Below are 17721 nucleotides of genomic sequence, written 5' to 3'. Positions count from 1 at the left end.
ATTTACAATGCTCTGCTTGTATGCTACAACTATAATTATCCGATTATACACCGTAATATATACCTTTTAAAGAATAATACTCTAATTTCGTTTTAAAGGAACAATAAAATATTATTCGAGATTATTAAACTTTTACAAATTATGGTAATTAATTAACAATTCTATTAATTTTTTTACAAAAATTGTACACTTTGATTGAACAAATTTACTTTGTTTTTAATTTCGTTTAACTTTGACATAATTTTTGTGTAAAAAGTGTGCTTTGATTTATCATGGGAAATCAAAGCTACGGAACCTTAAATAAAGATAAAAACGTAATGCAAATAAGGGTTGCATTTAAACACGACGAAGTCTACGGTAGCTGAAAGTCGATCGGAAACGAGAAAACTTTTTTACTATTGTTAGTCTACATGTTCCACCTCGTCCGATTGTCGAAAGTTACGAATGCATCGATTTGCCTGGAGCTCGCGATTAAATGTGATTCTGCGAGTGAATCTATCCGCTGATCTACCCGCCGTAAAGAATCGATACGAAGCGCAACCGGAAAACCGGCCTGATTGCATTTGCATGCTCAGGCTTGGGTTTAGGAGTCCGATATTAATTGGAAAAGCAATTTTATGCAATGCAACAACATTAAAAGGACCCCGTTCGTGTTATTGGAATGCGCATTTTAGTACGCATTTTAATTTGTCTAGAATAAAAGTATCTTAACTTCCGATATAAAATCGAAAATAAAAGCAACTCGCTCTGAATATTTTTCAATTCCATTTGAATACCTTGCGTATTGTTTAACGTAGTGCTGTATTAATGTGAATCAGTTTAAGTTTTCACCGAAAACGAATTGAGATGACTCGCCAACCTGCGTAACTGTATGCACTTAAAGGGGACCTGACGGTATCACCGGGGTATGCAATACCCTTTCGTCATGTTATTGAAAGAAATGTAAACTTTAAATAGACAGACATGTCCGTTTAGTCGCTTTTTATTTACAGATAAACGTAAAGATTAACGTCAAAATATAAAGAGTCGAACAACCAGAGAACCTTTTCCACACGAGAAAGATGGAACGTATAAAGTATATTTTATCGATAAAGTGTATAACATATTTTCATCAAAAGCGTCGTTATGGCAAAAGAGAAAGAACAATTGTTAAAAAATTCCCCGCAAAACAATATTCTCCCATTGATCCATCGTGAGTTTATATTTCCCAAGACATGCATCTCTTTCTCTCTCTTTTTTTAAAATTATTTTTGTGGATTTTTCATCTTTCCTTTTTCTGGTTTTTTTTTTTTTTTTTTTTTTTTGCTTATTCTTGCCCTAGAATGCCAATAGACTCTATTTCTCGTTATCGCAAGTATTGCGCAAAAATGAAACTCCGATGCGAGATAATTAATCTCGTCGCGAAGATGAGCCACGTTTTCCGTTATCATAGGAAGAAACTCGATATTTAAAAAGTGGTTGTCCAGACAGAACCGCGCGCGATTGGACGGCCGATTTCCATAAATTCTCGCGGCGTATATATCGAATGTGCGTCGTAACAAACGTTACCCTGGGTACACGAGGCACGTTTCAACGTTGCCTCCATGACGCCCATATTGCTGTCATAAATCTAACAAGGCCGCGGTACCAACATTAACCCACCGACCGCCGCCTACACTTCCGACCGGCACCGGCATTCGACCTCTGCGTCCGATAAAATAGTCGTCTATACGCGCCCTCGTATTATTTACACCGATTTAATGAACCGCGTCGGTGCCACACGGGCACCGCTGCGAAACCTTCCGCGAAACAACCGGGGGAAAGTCGATTTGTAAATCTTTCCCTCCGCGCGAACACATCGCGTCGCGATTTAAGCTGCCGTTTAGTTTGCTCGCCTTTCGCGACTCGCCCTCCTGAAGCGGCAGTAGCAACGGAAATGCACGGTTTCTTCCCGTGGCACACCACATTCGCGGGGGGAAGAGGGGGACGCCGCGTCGCATCTCTCTCGTATTTCCGCTCTCCGCGATGTGCATGTGTATTATTTGTGAAAAATGGAAATTGCCCGAATTATACTCGTCGCTGCATATACGATACGCTTGCATATACGTTGTACGCGCATTATATTTCGCGAAATATTCACGGCTGGTAACTAGCTATAAATATACATCCGCGTATGTAAATGCATTATGGGGAAACATAAATGGATGGATTGTTCTCGAAATTATATTTTTCGCTCCGCTTTTATGGACACTTGAAAATTCTACGTTAAACATTACGGCAACAATTGCACTCGCAGGCATTCACATTCGCGTCGCAGCGCAAACAACGCATTGTTAAATCGAGAAGTTAATGCTTGAGAGCGCGACCCGGATGCCAGGGGTTTCGTTGCTCCGACCGGGGGAAGAGGGCTGTGGAAAACAGAAGTCCATATTTAGCCAGCGTCCTCTCGATAAACATATTCGTAATGTTATTTAACAGCCGCGTCAGCGACGGTGATTTTTACGGCGCTGATCGAACGTTCGCCGCAATAAAAACGATGTACGCGAGCTACCGCGCGCGCGGCAAACGCCGGAAATATTGTTCATATCGATTTAATAAAACGCCCGCGTTGTGGTGCACGGTGGAAATGACGGCGGAACGCCGCTTGCAAGAGGAGCAAGAAGAAAGAGAATATTCCCGGCGAAATTTCCTTCCTCCCTTCCATCGTATCTCACGATCGAGGATACGATGAGCGAAAAAAACCCCACGTCGCAAACCCCCTCGCTACAGTTTGTCAAGCTTTTCCTCGCTCGCGAAAACGGATTCTTATGTTTAATTGACGAAGCGCCCTCGCGTGCACATCTCTCTCTCTCTCTCTCGAAAAAAAAAGAGTCGCGTCGCGTAGCGCGTTTGACGTCGCGCACCTCGTTGGAAAGAGCAATCGTTTGCCTGTCGTTTTTCCTCTCGATTTTCCATCCGGTATATGATCTCGCGCCGGCGAACGAGCGAGCGGGCGAACTATCGAGTTTCGAGAAATAAATCTCGATGTTGCCGAGATTCGTCGTGGACCAGCGGAGTGGAAAATTGGACTACGTCACATCGTGTGTTTGGTTCATGTTGCCAACATTTCTTGCTTTTAATATTCAATAAACAAGGAATTTGTATCCTGTCGCGGGATATTTTCGCGCGACTTCCGCCGTTCATTTCGCATGGAACTTTGGAAGATCGACGAGTTTCACTCGACGATGATGTGAATTTCTCATGCGTTTTTCTTTCTCTTTTAAGGCTTTTTTAAATTATTAATTCCTCTCTTCCAAACGAATATGTTTATTTTTAAAAGAATATAAATGAAAAGAGCGAGAGAAACAAACAAAATCCATATTGTTATTTAAGTCGAACTATTATCCAATATTATCCGCACACGGGTACGTGTGCGATGCAGTTGTCGACCTGTTTATTCATCCCGAAGACAATGGTACAATAGCGCAGCGTTAAACACATGCTGCCACAACAGATTCGAAATGCCGTGTTACGCCAAGCCAATGTCTTCGTAACGACGATAATATAAGCGCCTATTATTCGCAAAAGTTGCAGTGTAACATTACAGGATGGTGAACCACTGTGCATTTCCTATGCATTCGTGAAAAAGCAAGATACTTGCTGGTAACGAGTATTCGAACTCGAAAGTACGCAAGCATTCTATTAAGATAAATGTGCAAAACGTATATGTGATATATTCGTTCTTAAAGAGAACGTTCATGATAAATAACCATTTTGTTGTAACATAGTATAATATTATTATGTAGAGAGAAGGCGGTTATGGAATTCACGTATACTTTGTTTTGAAGTTTAGAGATAATTGTCTAAATTATTTCTTTACATATTGTTTAGACATTACAACATGGTCACTGGTCATGAATGTTTTATTCCATTGTAATAAAAGCTGTATTTCAGTATTGCAGATAGCCGAAAGTTTTATAGATGTATATTCTTTACATTATTGGGAGAAATATGTCAGGTATCAATATTTTAACTTTAATATAATTTAAAGGGCTTGAATATGGCTTTCAAATGACATAATTTAATTTAATGTTTGACGTAATGTGTACATGCATTTGACATGTAAAATTACATTGCCTGCGTTTAGTATTATGGACCAAGTTGCGAATGCCGCCAATTTGAGTCCCATATAATTTTTTTAAATGTAATTTATTGTTGCACTTTTATTTTATTTATTAACTAATATATTGTTTGTTATACTTTAGTGCGCAAAGTCGGAAGAGCCAAAGATTCTTTTGCATACATTTTTAATACTTTTCTGTGATACTATGTACACGATACTGATACTTTTATAATACTGATGTGCAAAGTTCGCCAAAGAGTATTAATTTTTTATCTTTTAGAAATAAAAATAAATTTGAAAATATTTGTTGGTAGTATTCTATATCATCTTACAGATTCCATAGCCGCAATCTTTTTTCTTTTTTCAGGAAATTGTTAATTATGTATTCCTTATGTATATCTGAAGAATTTCTGCTTATAACATGATTGGTGGAACTTTATTAGTAATAAACTTGTACCGACACAAATTATATGTCACATAAATACTTAGTAAGTTATAATTTAAATAAAACGAAATAGTAGTTTATATTTTACATAAATATTTACCATGTTATTTAAGTAAAACAAAATAGTAGTTTGTAATCCCCATCTCTCCTCTGTATATTATATTATGTGACGTACATGACAATAATGGTATCTTTAACTATTGAGCGTTATTGTCTTGCGAGTCAATAATAGCATTTCTCTGATTGGACGTTTTTGTTTTGTTACAGAGTCATGACAGTTGGCAGGGACAGGATAGTGACCAGGTGAGCGCTCGATGCTTGGAAAACGCTTGCAAAAGTACAATTTGCATTAATATACACCTCCGCTTCGCTCTTTCCTGAAGACTTTTCTCCCTGTCGTTTCTTCTCTCGCGCGCTCCACTCCACTCCCTGTCGCTCGCACATTTGGTCCGCCACTTTCGAAAAGGCATGATGACTCTGTGAAATCCTCTCGCAATTTGCATGTTGATGCGCTAGCTTCAACGCGTTGAAACGTTCGTTCATTCGTTTGTTCACTCTGGGACTCTGCATGTTGTACGAAATTTTCTGGGCAGCGGTAGAATCAGTGGAATGCAAATTGCACGCTCTTACGTATAATAATCCTCCTCCTAATCTTTTCCCATCCGTTGTGATTTTTGCCTTTTTGTGACACGCCTTGCGACAAAAGTGTCCTTTGTCGCATCGAAGTTTTTGACGTACTCGTGCTCTTCAATTTGCTTTGATATTGAGTTAGGAGCGCAGTCTTTTTTTTCTCTGTGCATTGTGTTCAGATAAAAGTGCGCAGCTCAAAAGTATGCAGCACTTTTTTATTTGATTTCAAAATAAGATTCAGTCGGTTTGTCGAAACTTACATGAAAGGCTCTTTCAACTTCGCTGAAAGTGAAGAATGCGACTCTCGCTTTTGCATACGTCACACAGTCCGTCCGATTTTCCATTTCGCGATTACTCGCGATTTCCATCGAGTAATGAAAATTGGCAAATAATTTACGCTACGAGCAATCGACACTACGAAACGCGCGAATAATTAAAATCGGTTATAGCTGAAAACGAACGGAGAGGAGAAGCGATTTACACAGCAGCGATGCGTGCTGCAGGGCTCTTATATCGTCGTCTGCTTATGTAGTTACAACGTGTGCACACTGTATCACAAGCCGTTATTAAGGACGCAGATGTTTAACGACGTTTACGCCAGCGACGAGAGCGGCATGGTGGCGTGGCGGCTTGCGAAAATATTTGTCAGATTGAGAGAGAGAGAGAGAGAGAGAGAGAGAGAGAGAGAGAGAGAGAACATTACGGCGTGCGTCGCGGTTTGACAATCGATTCTTAATCGCGCTACCGCGTTACAACTGCTGTTGACACTTTCCCGCCATTGCGAAGTTCCCCCCCATTCAATTCCCCCGTGTTCGCAGACGGATGCAGATTAATTAATTCCTTATTGCATGCACCTTATCTGACGCGCGATTGCTTGATTAAACGCAATAACGGTTCGCTGAGTTATACGCGAGGGAATGAACATATGAGGGGAACGTGCGAAACAATTGATCACTATTGTAATCCTTTTACCTCCATCATACGTTAATATATCTTCGACTCACAACCGGAAAGAGAAAAGGAAGAAGATTAGAAAATAGTCGAATAAATATTTAAAATATGATAAATAACTTTTTATGTTCTATTGGAACATACAAAAAAATAATTTTTTTATGTTTCATATTATAAGTAGGTTTTCTCATTTAGTATTTAAGCGTAAAAAGTACCTATTTTGAGGGAATTTAAAGCAACTGCTGTATATATTTTTCTGCTCTTACACATCTATTTGTAGATATTTAATAAACGTCTACAAATTTTTGTATGGCTAAATGTTTATTAGTTTCTTCGTTATATAAATTTTAAAATAAACATCTTTAAGTCGTTGATCATGATATCTTAGAAAATAATGAAGTGGTTGACTTTAATTTTTGCATAGTTAATACTTGTTTTAAAGCTGCGTCATTTTAATAATATGCAACATGTTTCATTTATTCTAGTTTATACGATAAACAGATATATTTTACAGATGTACGCAAAAGTTGCATGATGATTTTAGTTTCTGAGAAATCTCGTCAACCGACTTAAAAAAACGTCTTTAAATTGTCTTTAAATTTAAGATAACGTAAAACCTAATATTTAGCAACACGAACATTTATTATATAGATATTTACTTATAGATGTGTAAAAGAAAAATATGTGCAGCATTTCTTTTAAATTTAATTTTTTCGAAAATAAATGACTGTTTCACGCTTTAAACTGAAACACCGCTTTAATATTTCGTGGTAATAGTGCAATTTCTTATTACGCCGTAGAAACGAAGTCTGCAGATAGAACACTGGAGTGTATCGAGCGCATCGCTATGAAGTATCCCCTAGCTAATCCAATGTAGTCCGCGAAACACTCTCGTAGAGGAATCTGAGGATAGACGAGACGCTTAACAATAGCGCGGCGTTGAATGTGATTTAGTGCGGCGCCTAATCGGATCTATCTTGGTGCCTTTACTGTATTCCACGCTGCCGTTGCTAGTGCTCCGAAACCGAGGATACTTAGGATGCTATTGCGATTGTCATACATCTAATTTGTTGCTCGTCCTCGCGCAATATCTCGCGCCGTTCACATTTCCGAAGTTTTAATAAGTGATTAATAAGCTTGCCACACGACGCTTGGAATAGACACGGGACAATTTGCTCCGGACTGATTCCTACAGTTCATAGACTTAACAATGTAAAGATTTTCAAGTATCGGCGTTGATTTAAATGCAAATTAAAGATAAAAGCGAAAGTAAGCATTTGGGGCTCGCGTTACAAGAATGAAAATTTCACTTGTTCGCGGCATTGCGGCTGTAAGTTCAACATCATGAGTGCGATATCGCTTCGCGACGAGCGCGGCACGTGAAAAACTGTGTCTCACTTGATGAGTTCTCTTGCCGTAGGTACTCCAGCATGGTTTTTCAATGGCCTCTTCGAACCTCTGAGAAGAGAGATAGTACTCCGGCCGCTTTCTTGTTTCGGATGTCTACAATGCGCGTCATCCACCACGTCATCCGTGCTCCATTCGCGAGATTCTATTCTCTCTCTCTCCAGAAGCACAAAGCGCATCGCCCAACGTCCTTTGTTGTCGCGCATCGGCTTCACCTCCTTTCCTTCCTCTTCCCCGACGGAACTCGCTTACTCGCTTACCCGCTTTCTTCCTCTCTCTCTCTCTCTCTCTCTCTCTCTTTCTCTTTCTCCAACCTCTTAATACATCCTCTACGCTTTGTGCAGGGTCTCTCAAAGGGACTGGTCTCCCCTTCCGCGCCCTCTTTGTTTTCCCGCGAACGAAGCTTTTTTCCACCCTTTGCTTTTCTGGAATCCCAATCGCCTTGTCACGCTTTAACTACCAGCTAGCAAACTTCGAAGCTCATTGCCGGAATCTCGCTGTAGCGGGTGGCGATGGGCGTCTCGATTCGGTAAACGGAATTTTAGGTTTATTTATTGACGCGATGATGGTTGGACAACTCGCGCGAAGGGCTTTTCTTAACGTAAGCTTCAAATCGGGGCATCCGCGAATCGATCTTACTTCTAACTAACTCGTCTTGCTGGTATCGTTTCCGCAACACGTTCGTTAGAGTTGTACTTCGCATCTAATACTGGGGACTCGGCAGCTTGACGATAATTCTCTCGTCTTCTTACGTTCCTCTTTCGTTTCTTTCTCTCGCTGTTTCCGCCCTTCTTCATTTTCCTACGAGCATCTTTTTTTTTTACCACGAGCATTCAGGTTGCAAAATGGCTCGCGCTCTTCGCTTGAGTTTCTGTTCTTTTTTCTTTTTTTTTTTTTTTATTATCAGGACCGCGAGGGATCTCGCCGGGACCATCGGGACCAGGCGGAGCGCACGAATCTCCACAAAAAACAAAAGAGAACGGGACACCGTCCGCAGCACACGTGCTAATTACAACGTCACGCGATCTCTCTGGAAAACCGCGGTACTCTCGTTTCAAAGAACAAATGGCAAACAAAGCGAGACTCCGCTCCTCTGATACGTTACATCGACGTCTTCCTCTATTTACTTTTGCAGGCAACTGCCTCTTCTCGCGTGTATCCGACAAAAAATGTATAAATTGAACGAAATTCTACAATTGTAGTTTTATTTTGCAATTGACTTGCTATTAATCTTTTGATCAGAAACATGAAAATATATATTAATCAGTTAACATATAGTTAAAAGTTAAAAATTATCTTTAATAGAGTATTCTAGTTTGCCCCTCTCCTTTCCTTTTATTTCTTTCCTTATTATTATAATTTTTTTTTTTTCAGATTATACTTTAACGTATTATATCGTGTTTCCCTTTCTTTTCGAAGAAGACAAGATTTCCCAGACGCTTCTGTAATCCAATCGCTATTCTCCAGCAAGACGAAAGAAAATCAACGTACATTGTCGATTCTGCACGCTTCCGCCCGCTCTAAATCGTCTTTAATTGTGCAAGGTGCATTAATTAAACGTCAGTGTAACTACGTAGGCGAAGGTGTTGTTACACTTTGAGCGCGTCGCGTGAAACTTCGCGGTATTTGAATAATGCATGCGCGTCGTCGCTTGTCAAAGTAAACGTCGCGATTTCAGTAACGTGACGCGCTTTGTCGTAAATATGCGTGTTCTATGATCAATCGCGAATTTCAAATCAACCTGAGCCGCACGCCGGCCTCACGTTTCGGCTCTCGCCATCCGGTAGGCTCGATCGTCGCACCTTTACCGACTGAGCACATGCGGATGGATCATAGATCCTTACAGGTGTCACCTGCAGCATTGTTTGACAACATTATACTTTTTTCATACGCGCAACTTGCCGTTCTCGAAATGGAAATTAAAAAATAATAATTTTAATAAATTTAAGCTGGCTGACAGAGAATTTCTTTATAAATCTTATGAACAGAACAAACGTGTGAAGTTGTAAACTTAAAGAAGATTAATGTAATAAAATATGTTATATAAGGCGAAAAGAAAAAGTTATAATAATAAATTCATAAATATGCATCGATAAAAGACTCGAGTGTTTTTTTCCGGATGCATTGCTAAGTTTAGGACGTTAAATAAAAAAATATATAATAGAAGACGTTGTGCGCAAGCCCTTCTATCGAAACTGCAAATTGTGAATAAATACCAGCCAATATTCTCACGCCATTCCTTCGCTATTGCCTCGAGCGCGCGGAGAGAGCGCTCCGAATATATTATTTTAACATTGTTGTCAAAAATATTTTCAATATACGGCGCGCGTTCCACCGTGCTTTTTTTTCGTTTTTTCTTCTCTATTTTTTATACGATTAAAGCTGAAGCCTTGCGAGAGATTTTCGAGGCAATTTCGCGCAGCTGCGATATGAAATTCGGTCAGAGGTCACCGGACACAACCCTTTCACCTTAATTGGCCGGACACAACGCAGCGTCCCGTCCTCAATTTCGGCATCGTCCGCTATATGTGTAACGTGGGGCTGCTCTCGCTCCTGAATTTCCCGCTGATCGACGAAATTTCCTCCGCGAGGATCGAGCGTCAAAGGATCGCTCCGAAACGATCCTTCCGCAACAACAACAACGTGAACTCGTCCCGATCCAGCATACTCTATATATGATCGACGGCGGGCTCCGCCGTTATATCGGAATGCAAATTGCAATCCGAATTAAGCGCGCCATTGTTCCGCGATTCGCTGCCCGTTACGTTACCTCTCTCGCCCCCTTCCCTCCCCTTCATAGAATTTGCGTAAACCGGGACAAGCCGCGTTATTATCAACATATAAAGCTGTACGTATTATACATATGCGAGAGGTACATTTGAATTACTTAAAAAATTCTTACAACTAATTTTTAACGTGTCGACATTAAACCTTGGAACTTACATTATTTATAAGTACCATCGCTCACTTTATACAATTTGAGGATTGAATAATTATATATGTGATATTTATCATAGTTTATTTGGCATCACGCTTGAACTTTTTATTTTTATTATTTTTGTACTTCCTTGATTGGTTAAACGAACACGCCTCTATTACTCGTATAATTTTAAGAGGGGGTTTAAATGATAATATTAAAAAAAAAAGACAAATGTGACATTTATCGCGATTCGTCATCGCTTTTTTTTTTATTTATCATTGTCATGTCCGCGAAAAAGAATACAACACTCGGCGGGCCCGAATTGAATTTGAATGCCCTGTGACCCCGACAGGAAACTGGTTCCTGCATTGACGATACATAGTTGACTGTCGATTTGACAGTCACGAATTGTGTAGCTTTTTTTCCCCGCAGTTGGTAGATCATCGTGATGATTGGGAAATCTGCAGCTCTCTCGAATCTCGTATTAATGCGTCTTTACCCGCAATTTTCTCATCATGGTTCGGTAAACGCAGCTCGAGGGAGTCGATTCTATAAATTTTGCACGCATTTACCTACGTCATACTGCAAACACGCGCCCGGTACCAAATTTCAATATGTTCGCCGTTTCGAAATCCATCCAGCTCCACGGCGCTACGACGAGAAATCAAGATCGATCGCTAAAAGCGACCGATATAATAGAGAAGGTAGATCCGCTCAATCGAATAAAAGCTCGCGATGAAAGCTTCGCCCGTCCTACCGTGCCCTTGCGGTTTTGCAATACGATGTTGCCGCCTGTTTTCTCGCGCACGCGCGAAGGAAAAAAAAAGAGAGAAAAGGAGGTGAACCGGCCGCGACGGAGGAACGAAACGCGGAATTCAGCGTTTACGGTGATCGCGCGAAAATTCATGCATCGAATTTTACGAAAAGTCACGGATTCTCAGAGGCGCTCGCGCGCGCGCGCGCGCGCACGACGCGCCCGACGAAACCGAAGCGTGAAACCGTTTCGTCGGCCGGTTGGCCGGTCGGTCGTTTGCTCGCTCTCTCACGATCGACCTCGTACGAACCTGAAGTTACGGTCTACGTTTTCAGCATGGTATATAACTCTTTTCGATTCTTGTCTCGCGCGTGTACTACACACGACGAGCTAGAATCGCCAGGGACGGACGGCATACGCGGTCGCACCATTCGATGAGGAGCTCTTCAATTTTAGAGGGGTCAATTGACATGAAATTTTCTAAGGACGGAAAATGTACATAAAATTTGTTAAAAGAGTCGTCGCTTCGAAATTGAATTCGTGTATATTAGTAAAAAGTGGGAAACGTAATACAAAATCATGTTCCGCTTGGATAAGCGGCAGAAGTGTCGGCAAATCAATAAAAATGCGAGGGATAGTAGAGATAAAGAGATAAAAGGCGAGAGAGATTAAAAGAATACTTTAATACACGCCTCCAGAGAGAGAGGTATATGACCAGTCGCGTATCATTTGAAAAGAACAAGTGTCCTCTATGTAGAGGTGTTCTGACTCATCCGTCATGCATGTTTCCGCCCACAATTGTATCTCTCAATAACCTCGTTTAATGGACTCACTCTGTCACGTAACAGATGCAAATACAAATTATGGATAATTATCGCGGACAAAACCTTCCTTCGCGACGCGTTATTATTTTTTTTTTTTTAATTCTTTTATTTCTATTTTCCATCTCGAATATTTAATTTCGCCTATCTTGGAATTGTATCTCTATATTTACTCAGCAAACAATACAGATGTAACTGTTATACAATTAACATGCGAGCATAATATGTTTACATCGCAGTTATTTTTACTGTTCCCATAATTTCCAGTACAACAGATTCCGCGGAACGATTAAATGTAGCGAGAGAGAGGGAGAGAGAGAGAGAGAAAGAGAGAGAGAAAGAGAGATCTTTAAATTGTTCCCTACATACGTATACGATTCGCACGGCAATTTGACACGCGGGTGCCGACGCTCGCGTCGGCGGCCCTGCGGCGGGATCGCGGTTTCCGCGGATCGTGCGGGTTCGTGCGCCTCCGCCGTCGCTCGGCCGCGAACACCGTGCGTGCCAGCGCGAGCGACTTCACGCCGGTGTTCGGTCGGCCGGTGACGTCAGCAGCGAGGAGGGCCGTCCCGCCGCGAGCGGCCGACTTCGAGTGTACGCGACCGACGAGAACGAGCGCACGACCGCCGCCGACGCCGCCGACGCCGCCGTCTCCGTCTCCGTTGATGTTCCTCCGCTCCGAAAAGTCGCGCCTCCGAAGGGACGACGGCAGTCGTCGCGTTCGCGTTCGCGATTTTCAACTCGTCGGGCGCGCGGGATCGCGAGTGCGCGCGCGTTCCGCGGTGAAGTGAAACCCCGTGGCACCGCCGCGCGACGAGGGACTCCTCCGCCAGTGTGTCGTGACAGAAACAAAGAAAGTGGGAAAGGAAAAGACAGAAAGAGGGAGAGAGAGAGCGAGAAAGAGGTAGCGCGAACAGGAGCAGCGCCCAACCTAACCTAACCTCTACTACGCCCGACCGGCAGTGATCTCTCGGCGTACGCTCGGCGTACTTGGCGTGGCCGCGCCGATCCTTCCTCCGCCGCCGTTCTTTCCCACGCGGAGTCTCCGGTCGTGTGTAACGCGCCTCTCGAGTTTCGGAGCGCGATCGCGCGGGAAGCGAGAGAGAGAGTGAGCGAGTGAGTGAGAGAGAGAGAGAGAGAGAGAGATCGAGCTGACGGAAGACGCGATAAGGGGAAGGACGAAGGTGCAGTACGCGGGACAAGGACGCCCGTGCGTCGTTCTGTTTACGCGCTCCGATCCGGACAGTCTCGCTCGCGGGCCGCGTCCCGTCGTGTCGTATCGGTGTCGTACCGTCGACGAGTAATCGCCGAGGACCCGGGGTGCAACCTGTTTACAGTGTCCTCTCGCGCGTGTGTGTGTGTGTACGTGTACGCGCGTCGCCACAGGGTGCACCTGTGTGCGCCGCGGCGTGCTCGCGTGTGTGCGTCGTCGCCGCCGTGGAATGCGGGGCTCGCGTGTGCATCAGGGACGGCTCGACGTTCCTCCGCCGTCCGCGTCGTGACGCCGCGTCGTCTTCCACCGCGGTCTCGCCGGTCGCGCCGCCGGAGAGGCCCGAGGAGTCGAGAAGTTGCCTCTCCTTCCCTCAGGTAGAGAACGCGGAAGCTGCTACGTCAACTTGCGAAGGACACGCGGAAAATTATTAATACACCATCCCCCGCTATTTGTGTCACCGGGTTTTTAAAGGAAATCAGATTGTGATGCGCGCGAGAGCGATGGACTCTCCGTCGAGAGTCGATTTAATTTCGCTTCGCGTGGTTCCCCGTGGGAACTACACTACACTTAACTGTCGGCCGACACGTACAAATTATCGTAAAAGTAGCTCCGGCCGCCGTGGATTACGTGGGCGACGCGTAATGCACGTTGATAATATTTCATAATTCTCGCTCGCCGGCACTTTAACGTTCCGTAAGGTCGGCAAATTGGGATGAATTTTCTAACGTTGTGTGCGTTGTTATGCGTGCACATTTGGAAAGTTGATTTAATTCGCTGAAGGCCCTTTCTCTCGTAGGGCGTTTGCTCTGCGTGGAGAGAGGGGGGGGGGCGGTGACGCTTTTATCTTAAAAGAAAAATATCAACTGTTGAGAGAGAAGGAGAGAGAAAACGCTCAAGTTGCGTCACATCGTTACCAACTTAAGACAGAAGTCTCCTCACTGCTGCTTTATTTACTTCTCTAAATTACTTTTTAAATTACTTTGAACGTTGTTATCTCCATTTTCCAGCGCTGCACGGTATAACTCTCGAGTCATCTGTCTGTTCGATATATTTAATTACTAATCCCATTTGTATTGTCCTTCCATCTTTTTGTTCTAAATATCAATCATTTTGAGGGAGCTTGCAAATTTCTCAAGTGAAATATATCGACTTATATCACCTTTGAATTTTATAGCTTAAGTAATTTCAAATAATTTAATAATTTAATTTACATACTGAGAAAAGAATACTTAAAAATTTATTTATATTTCTTAAAATTATACTAAGTTACTTAAATAAAATTTTATTCCCAATAGTAATTAAGAAAATTGGAATATATTCCATAGAAATATATATTTCATTATCGCAATCAAATTGGTATATTGAGTAAATATTGAAGAAAATGTCACAAATAATTGGATTGTTAATACTTTGCAATTTTTTCTCTGTGTGTAATTGTTAAGTAATTTGGTTTTCGTTTTCACGACTGTGTCAATTTTGTTTAGTAAATGCTGTGGCATGCGCGTGACTTTTGATTCATAATAATAAATGAAGGTACAAAATACAATGCTTGCAAACATTCGAATAAGAAGAATTACGGAAATAAAACCGAACATTTTATGTAACAGAAATAATATCACAAAAGTGACTTCATATTTCAGAGAAATATGACTAATTTTCTCTGATTGCGCGTATTTTTTCCACGAAAATTAGCTGGCTATTAGAAATTATTAGGAATGATATTTCATCGTGCACAACGATAACTCGCGCGTAACGTACGTGTAACAATTGCGCTATAATACTAACAACGCATGCAACACGGTTCCCTTCCCCCCCCCTTCCCCCCTCTGCGATCGAACGCCGGAGTAACCTCTCGTGGGAAATACGCGCGCGCGTGGGACGTCCACGTGGAAATGGAGGCCGCTGCGAGATCCGTGGGGTTTTCCCGGGGCGCGCGATCGCTACTCTTTGCCACGGTACCGCCGTGCGTCGGAGTGAGACGGATGGACAACCTGTTTACGATCTCCGGCGCGCGCACGCACGCACGCACGAGCACGCGCGTACGCTGGCGCACGGCCGCCATATACGCGGTGTCCCGAAACCGTTCGAGCGGAGAAAATCGCGAATTCCACGAGAGGATGCGTGGCACAATAACACGAAACCCCGCCCGAAAACCGCTGTAAAATCTTGAACTCTGCGAAATAAGTGAAATTAAATCGATGGAGCCATGAAGCAATTAAGCGCTCTGGCACTATGATTTAATTAAGAAATTACTTGTAAAATGAAGTTAATCCGCTTAGCTGTTGAAAAGTTTAATTATGTGTGTGTTTTTTTATTTCTAAATTTTAATTTGTAATCATTAATCATCTACAAATATCTACAATTTATAATATAATTGCATATAGTATAATTGCACAAGAAATGTTTTCAGAAATATAAAATATCATAAGAAGTATGGAATTTTCAAAATGTCGTTATCTTCTATACTTCTCAATGCTGATCGCTTAATGGTATTACACGAAGAAAATATCAAAAATTACTGTACACAATAGAAATCACGGAAATTTCAGAGAAAATTGTATTATAAATAAATAAATTATATGTATATGTATATATATGTATATGTATATATATAATTGTGGAAATTTGATGAAAAACACAATAAAATTTTTATAATTTCTTCCGTAGTTCGCGTTTTCTGTTTACCACAGCAATTTTTACTGTAAAATTTTCTTCGTGTACTTTTTCCATTTGCTAAAATAAACACTTATCGCTAATGGTATAAAATAGCCTGAGAAGATTGAAGCGATCGTCGTTGAGACGCGTAGTTGTCGGTTTCTATATGTCATGTACAGTAATTTTCTTGAGACAAGAATACTCTCTGACGACGTAACAATGGAAACGCGTTGCATAATCCAGTATCGCTGCCCTAAAGAATATTAGAGGTTGATGATTTAACTGATTTGATCGTTTGATAATACACATCGCGACGCGACGCTCCCCCGGCACTTGGTATGCCGGAAATTTTTCCGCGGCATTAAATCGCAGTTAAATTGCATCGCGGACAACGCGGAACGTGACGTGAAACACGAACGTCGCCGTTTGAAAGACCAGTTTAAACAAATGGGTTTCTAGCGCACTTGTCCCTCACTAACTCGTCGCATCTCAATTCGATGTCACTTGCTGAGATTTGCAATCATTCGTGTGGACGAAGAAGTCACGTGTGTGTGTGTTGATTTTCATTGAACAAAGATCAACAGTCGTGAAATACGATGACTCAAGAGTCACATAATTTTGCATCTCATTTGAAATTTGTCAGATTTTTTAAGTGATCAATCTTTCTAATATCGCGTTGTCATCTTTGCGGAGACAATTATCTCGATCGTTTTGAGATAAATTTCATTTTTGTATGCCCGGTACCTCCATTGTTGCCTGAACTCGAGCTTTCCTCCGTTGTCTCGAGACGCGTCGACGATCATTCGCGCCGCACTTTCACTGATCGATCGCCCCAGGCATTGCGATCCAGCCGGTCGAATCGAAAGAGAGTTCTCCGTCTAGCAAGAGATCGTCCGTTAACCTTTACTCGCACTTACTTCGTGAAAATCGGTCATCTCTCGTTCCCGTTCGGAGCCCTTTCTCACGCGCCAGCGATTCATCTGCATTCAAATTGCAGTAATTATTGCATAAATTCAACTCGAGCTACATATTGAACGACCGTCGCGTCAATTTCTACCAGTTAGGATCGATTAAGATTTAAATTAGAATTATCGGATTTGTTAATTTTGTAATAATTCTATACGGAAAAAAAGAATATTCTTGTTTTGACAATATCTCCAGTTTCAAAACGGAAATCTTGAAATGAGATTATATCGCGTTAAATCAAAAAGATTTACTTGAATGAAGATTTATTTCAAAATTTTATATAGTCTAACCAAGAAAATAATATTCTTGTTATTTAAGAATAATTTTCTTGGAATGGAAAGGAAAAATATTGGATAGAAAATACTACATGTTTAAATCGAAGATTATAATTTTCTTAGAATGAAATTATCAAAACAATTATATCATATTTTTAAAATCATACTTATAGTATTGAAATAAAACTATAATATATTGAAATTCAAGATTTTCAAATTCTTTTAAGAAGATATATTGTTGCTTATATATGAAACAAGAATCGCGTTAATTTGAATACATAAATTTTAATTTGAGAGTAATTTTTTTTTGTGTAATATGCTCTGAAAAAAAGTATCCCAAAATACGGTTAAAATTCACTTTGAAACCCATGATTAAGTTATCAAAGTTATTTGGATTGCTCGGAACCTTAATTTTACGTTTATTTTTTTATATTAATTCTGTATTAACTAAAAAATGCAATTAGCTATACTATCTATTTCAAGGATTTTTAAGTTATACTAGTTAAATTTCTCAATTGATTCGATATCCGGTTATGCAAAGATAATTTTTACTTAAGAACAATCCAAATAATTTGATTGCTCACTCGTGTTGGTAATAAATCC

General features: G+C 41.3%; 1 protein-coding gene across 11 annotated transcripts in view; it reads left to right on the top strand.

The window, feature by feature from the left end:
* Positions 1–17721, top strand: part of LOC105834480 (disks large 1 tumor suppressor protein) — a 401711-nt gene that overhangs the window by 253722 nt on the left and 130268 nt on the right. For all 11 annotated transcript variants that reach the window (XM_036283261.1, XM_036283260.1, XM_036283262.1 and 8 more), the window contains one exon: positions 4794–4829. In XM_036283261.1, the coding sequence (XP_036139154.1) occupies positions 4794–4829 (36 nt within the window). The remainder of the gene's footprint in view (positions 1–4793; positions 4830–17721) is intronic.

Source organism: Monomorium pharaonis, chromosome 2 (genome assembly GCF_013373865.1).
Source record: "Monomorium pharaonis isolate MP-MQ-018 chromosome 2, ASM1337386v2, whole genome shotgun sequence".
Classification (NCBI taxonomy): domain Eukaryota; kingdom Metazoa; phylum Arthropoda; class Insecta; order Hymenoptera; family Formicidae; genus Monomorium; species Monomorium pharaonis.
Note: the sequence above shows the minus strand (reverse complement) of the source record. Positions and strands in the feature narration are given on the sequence as shown.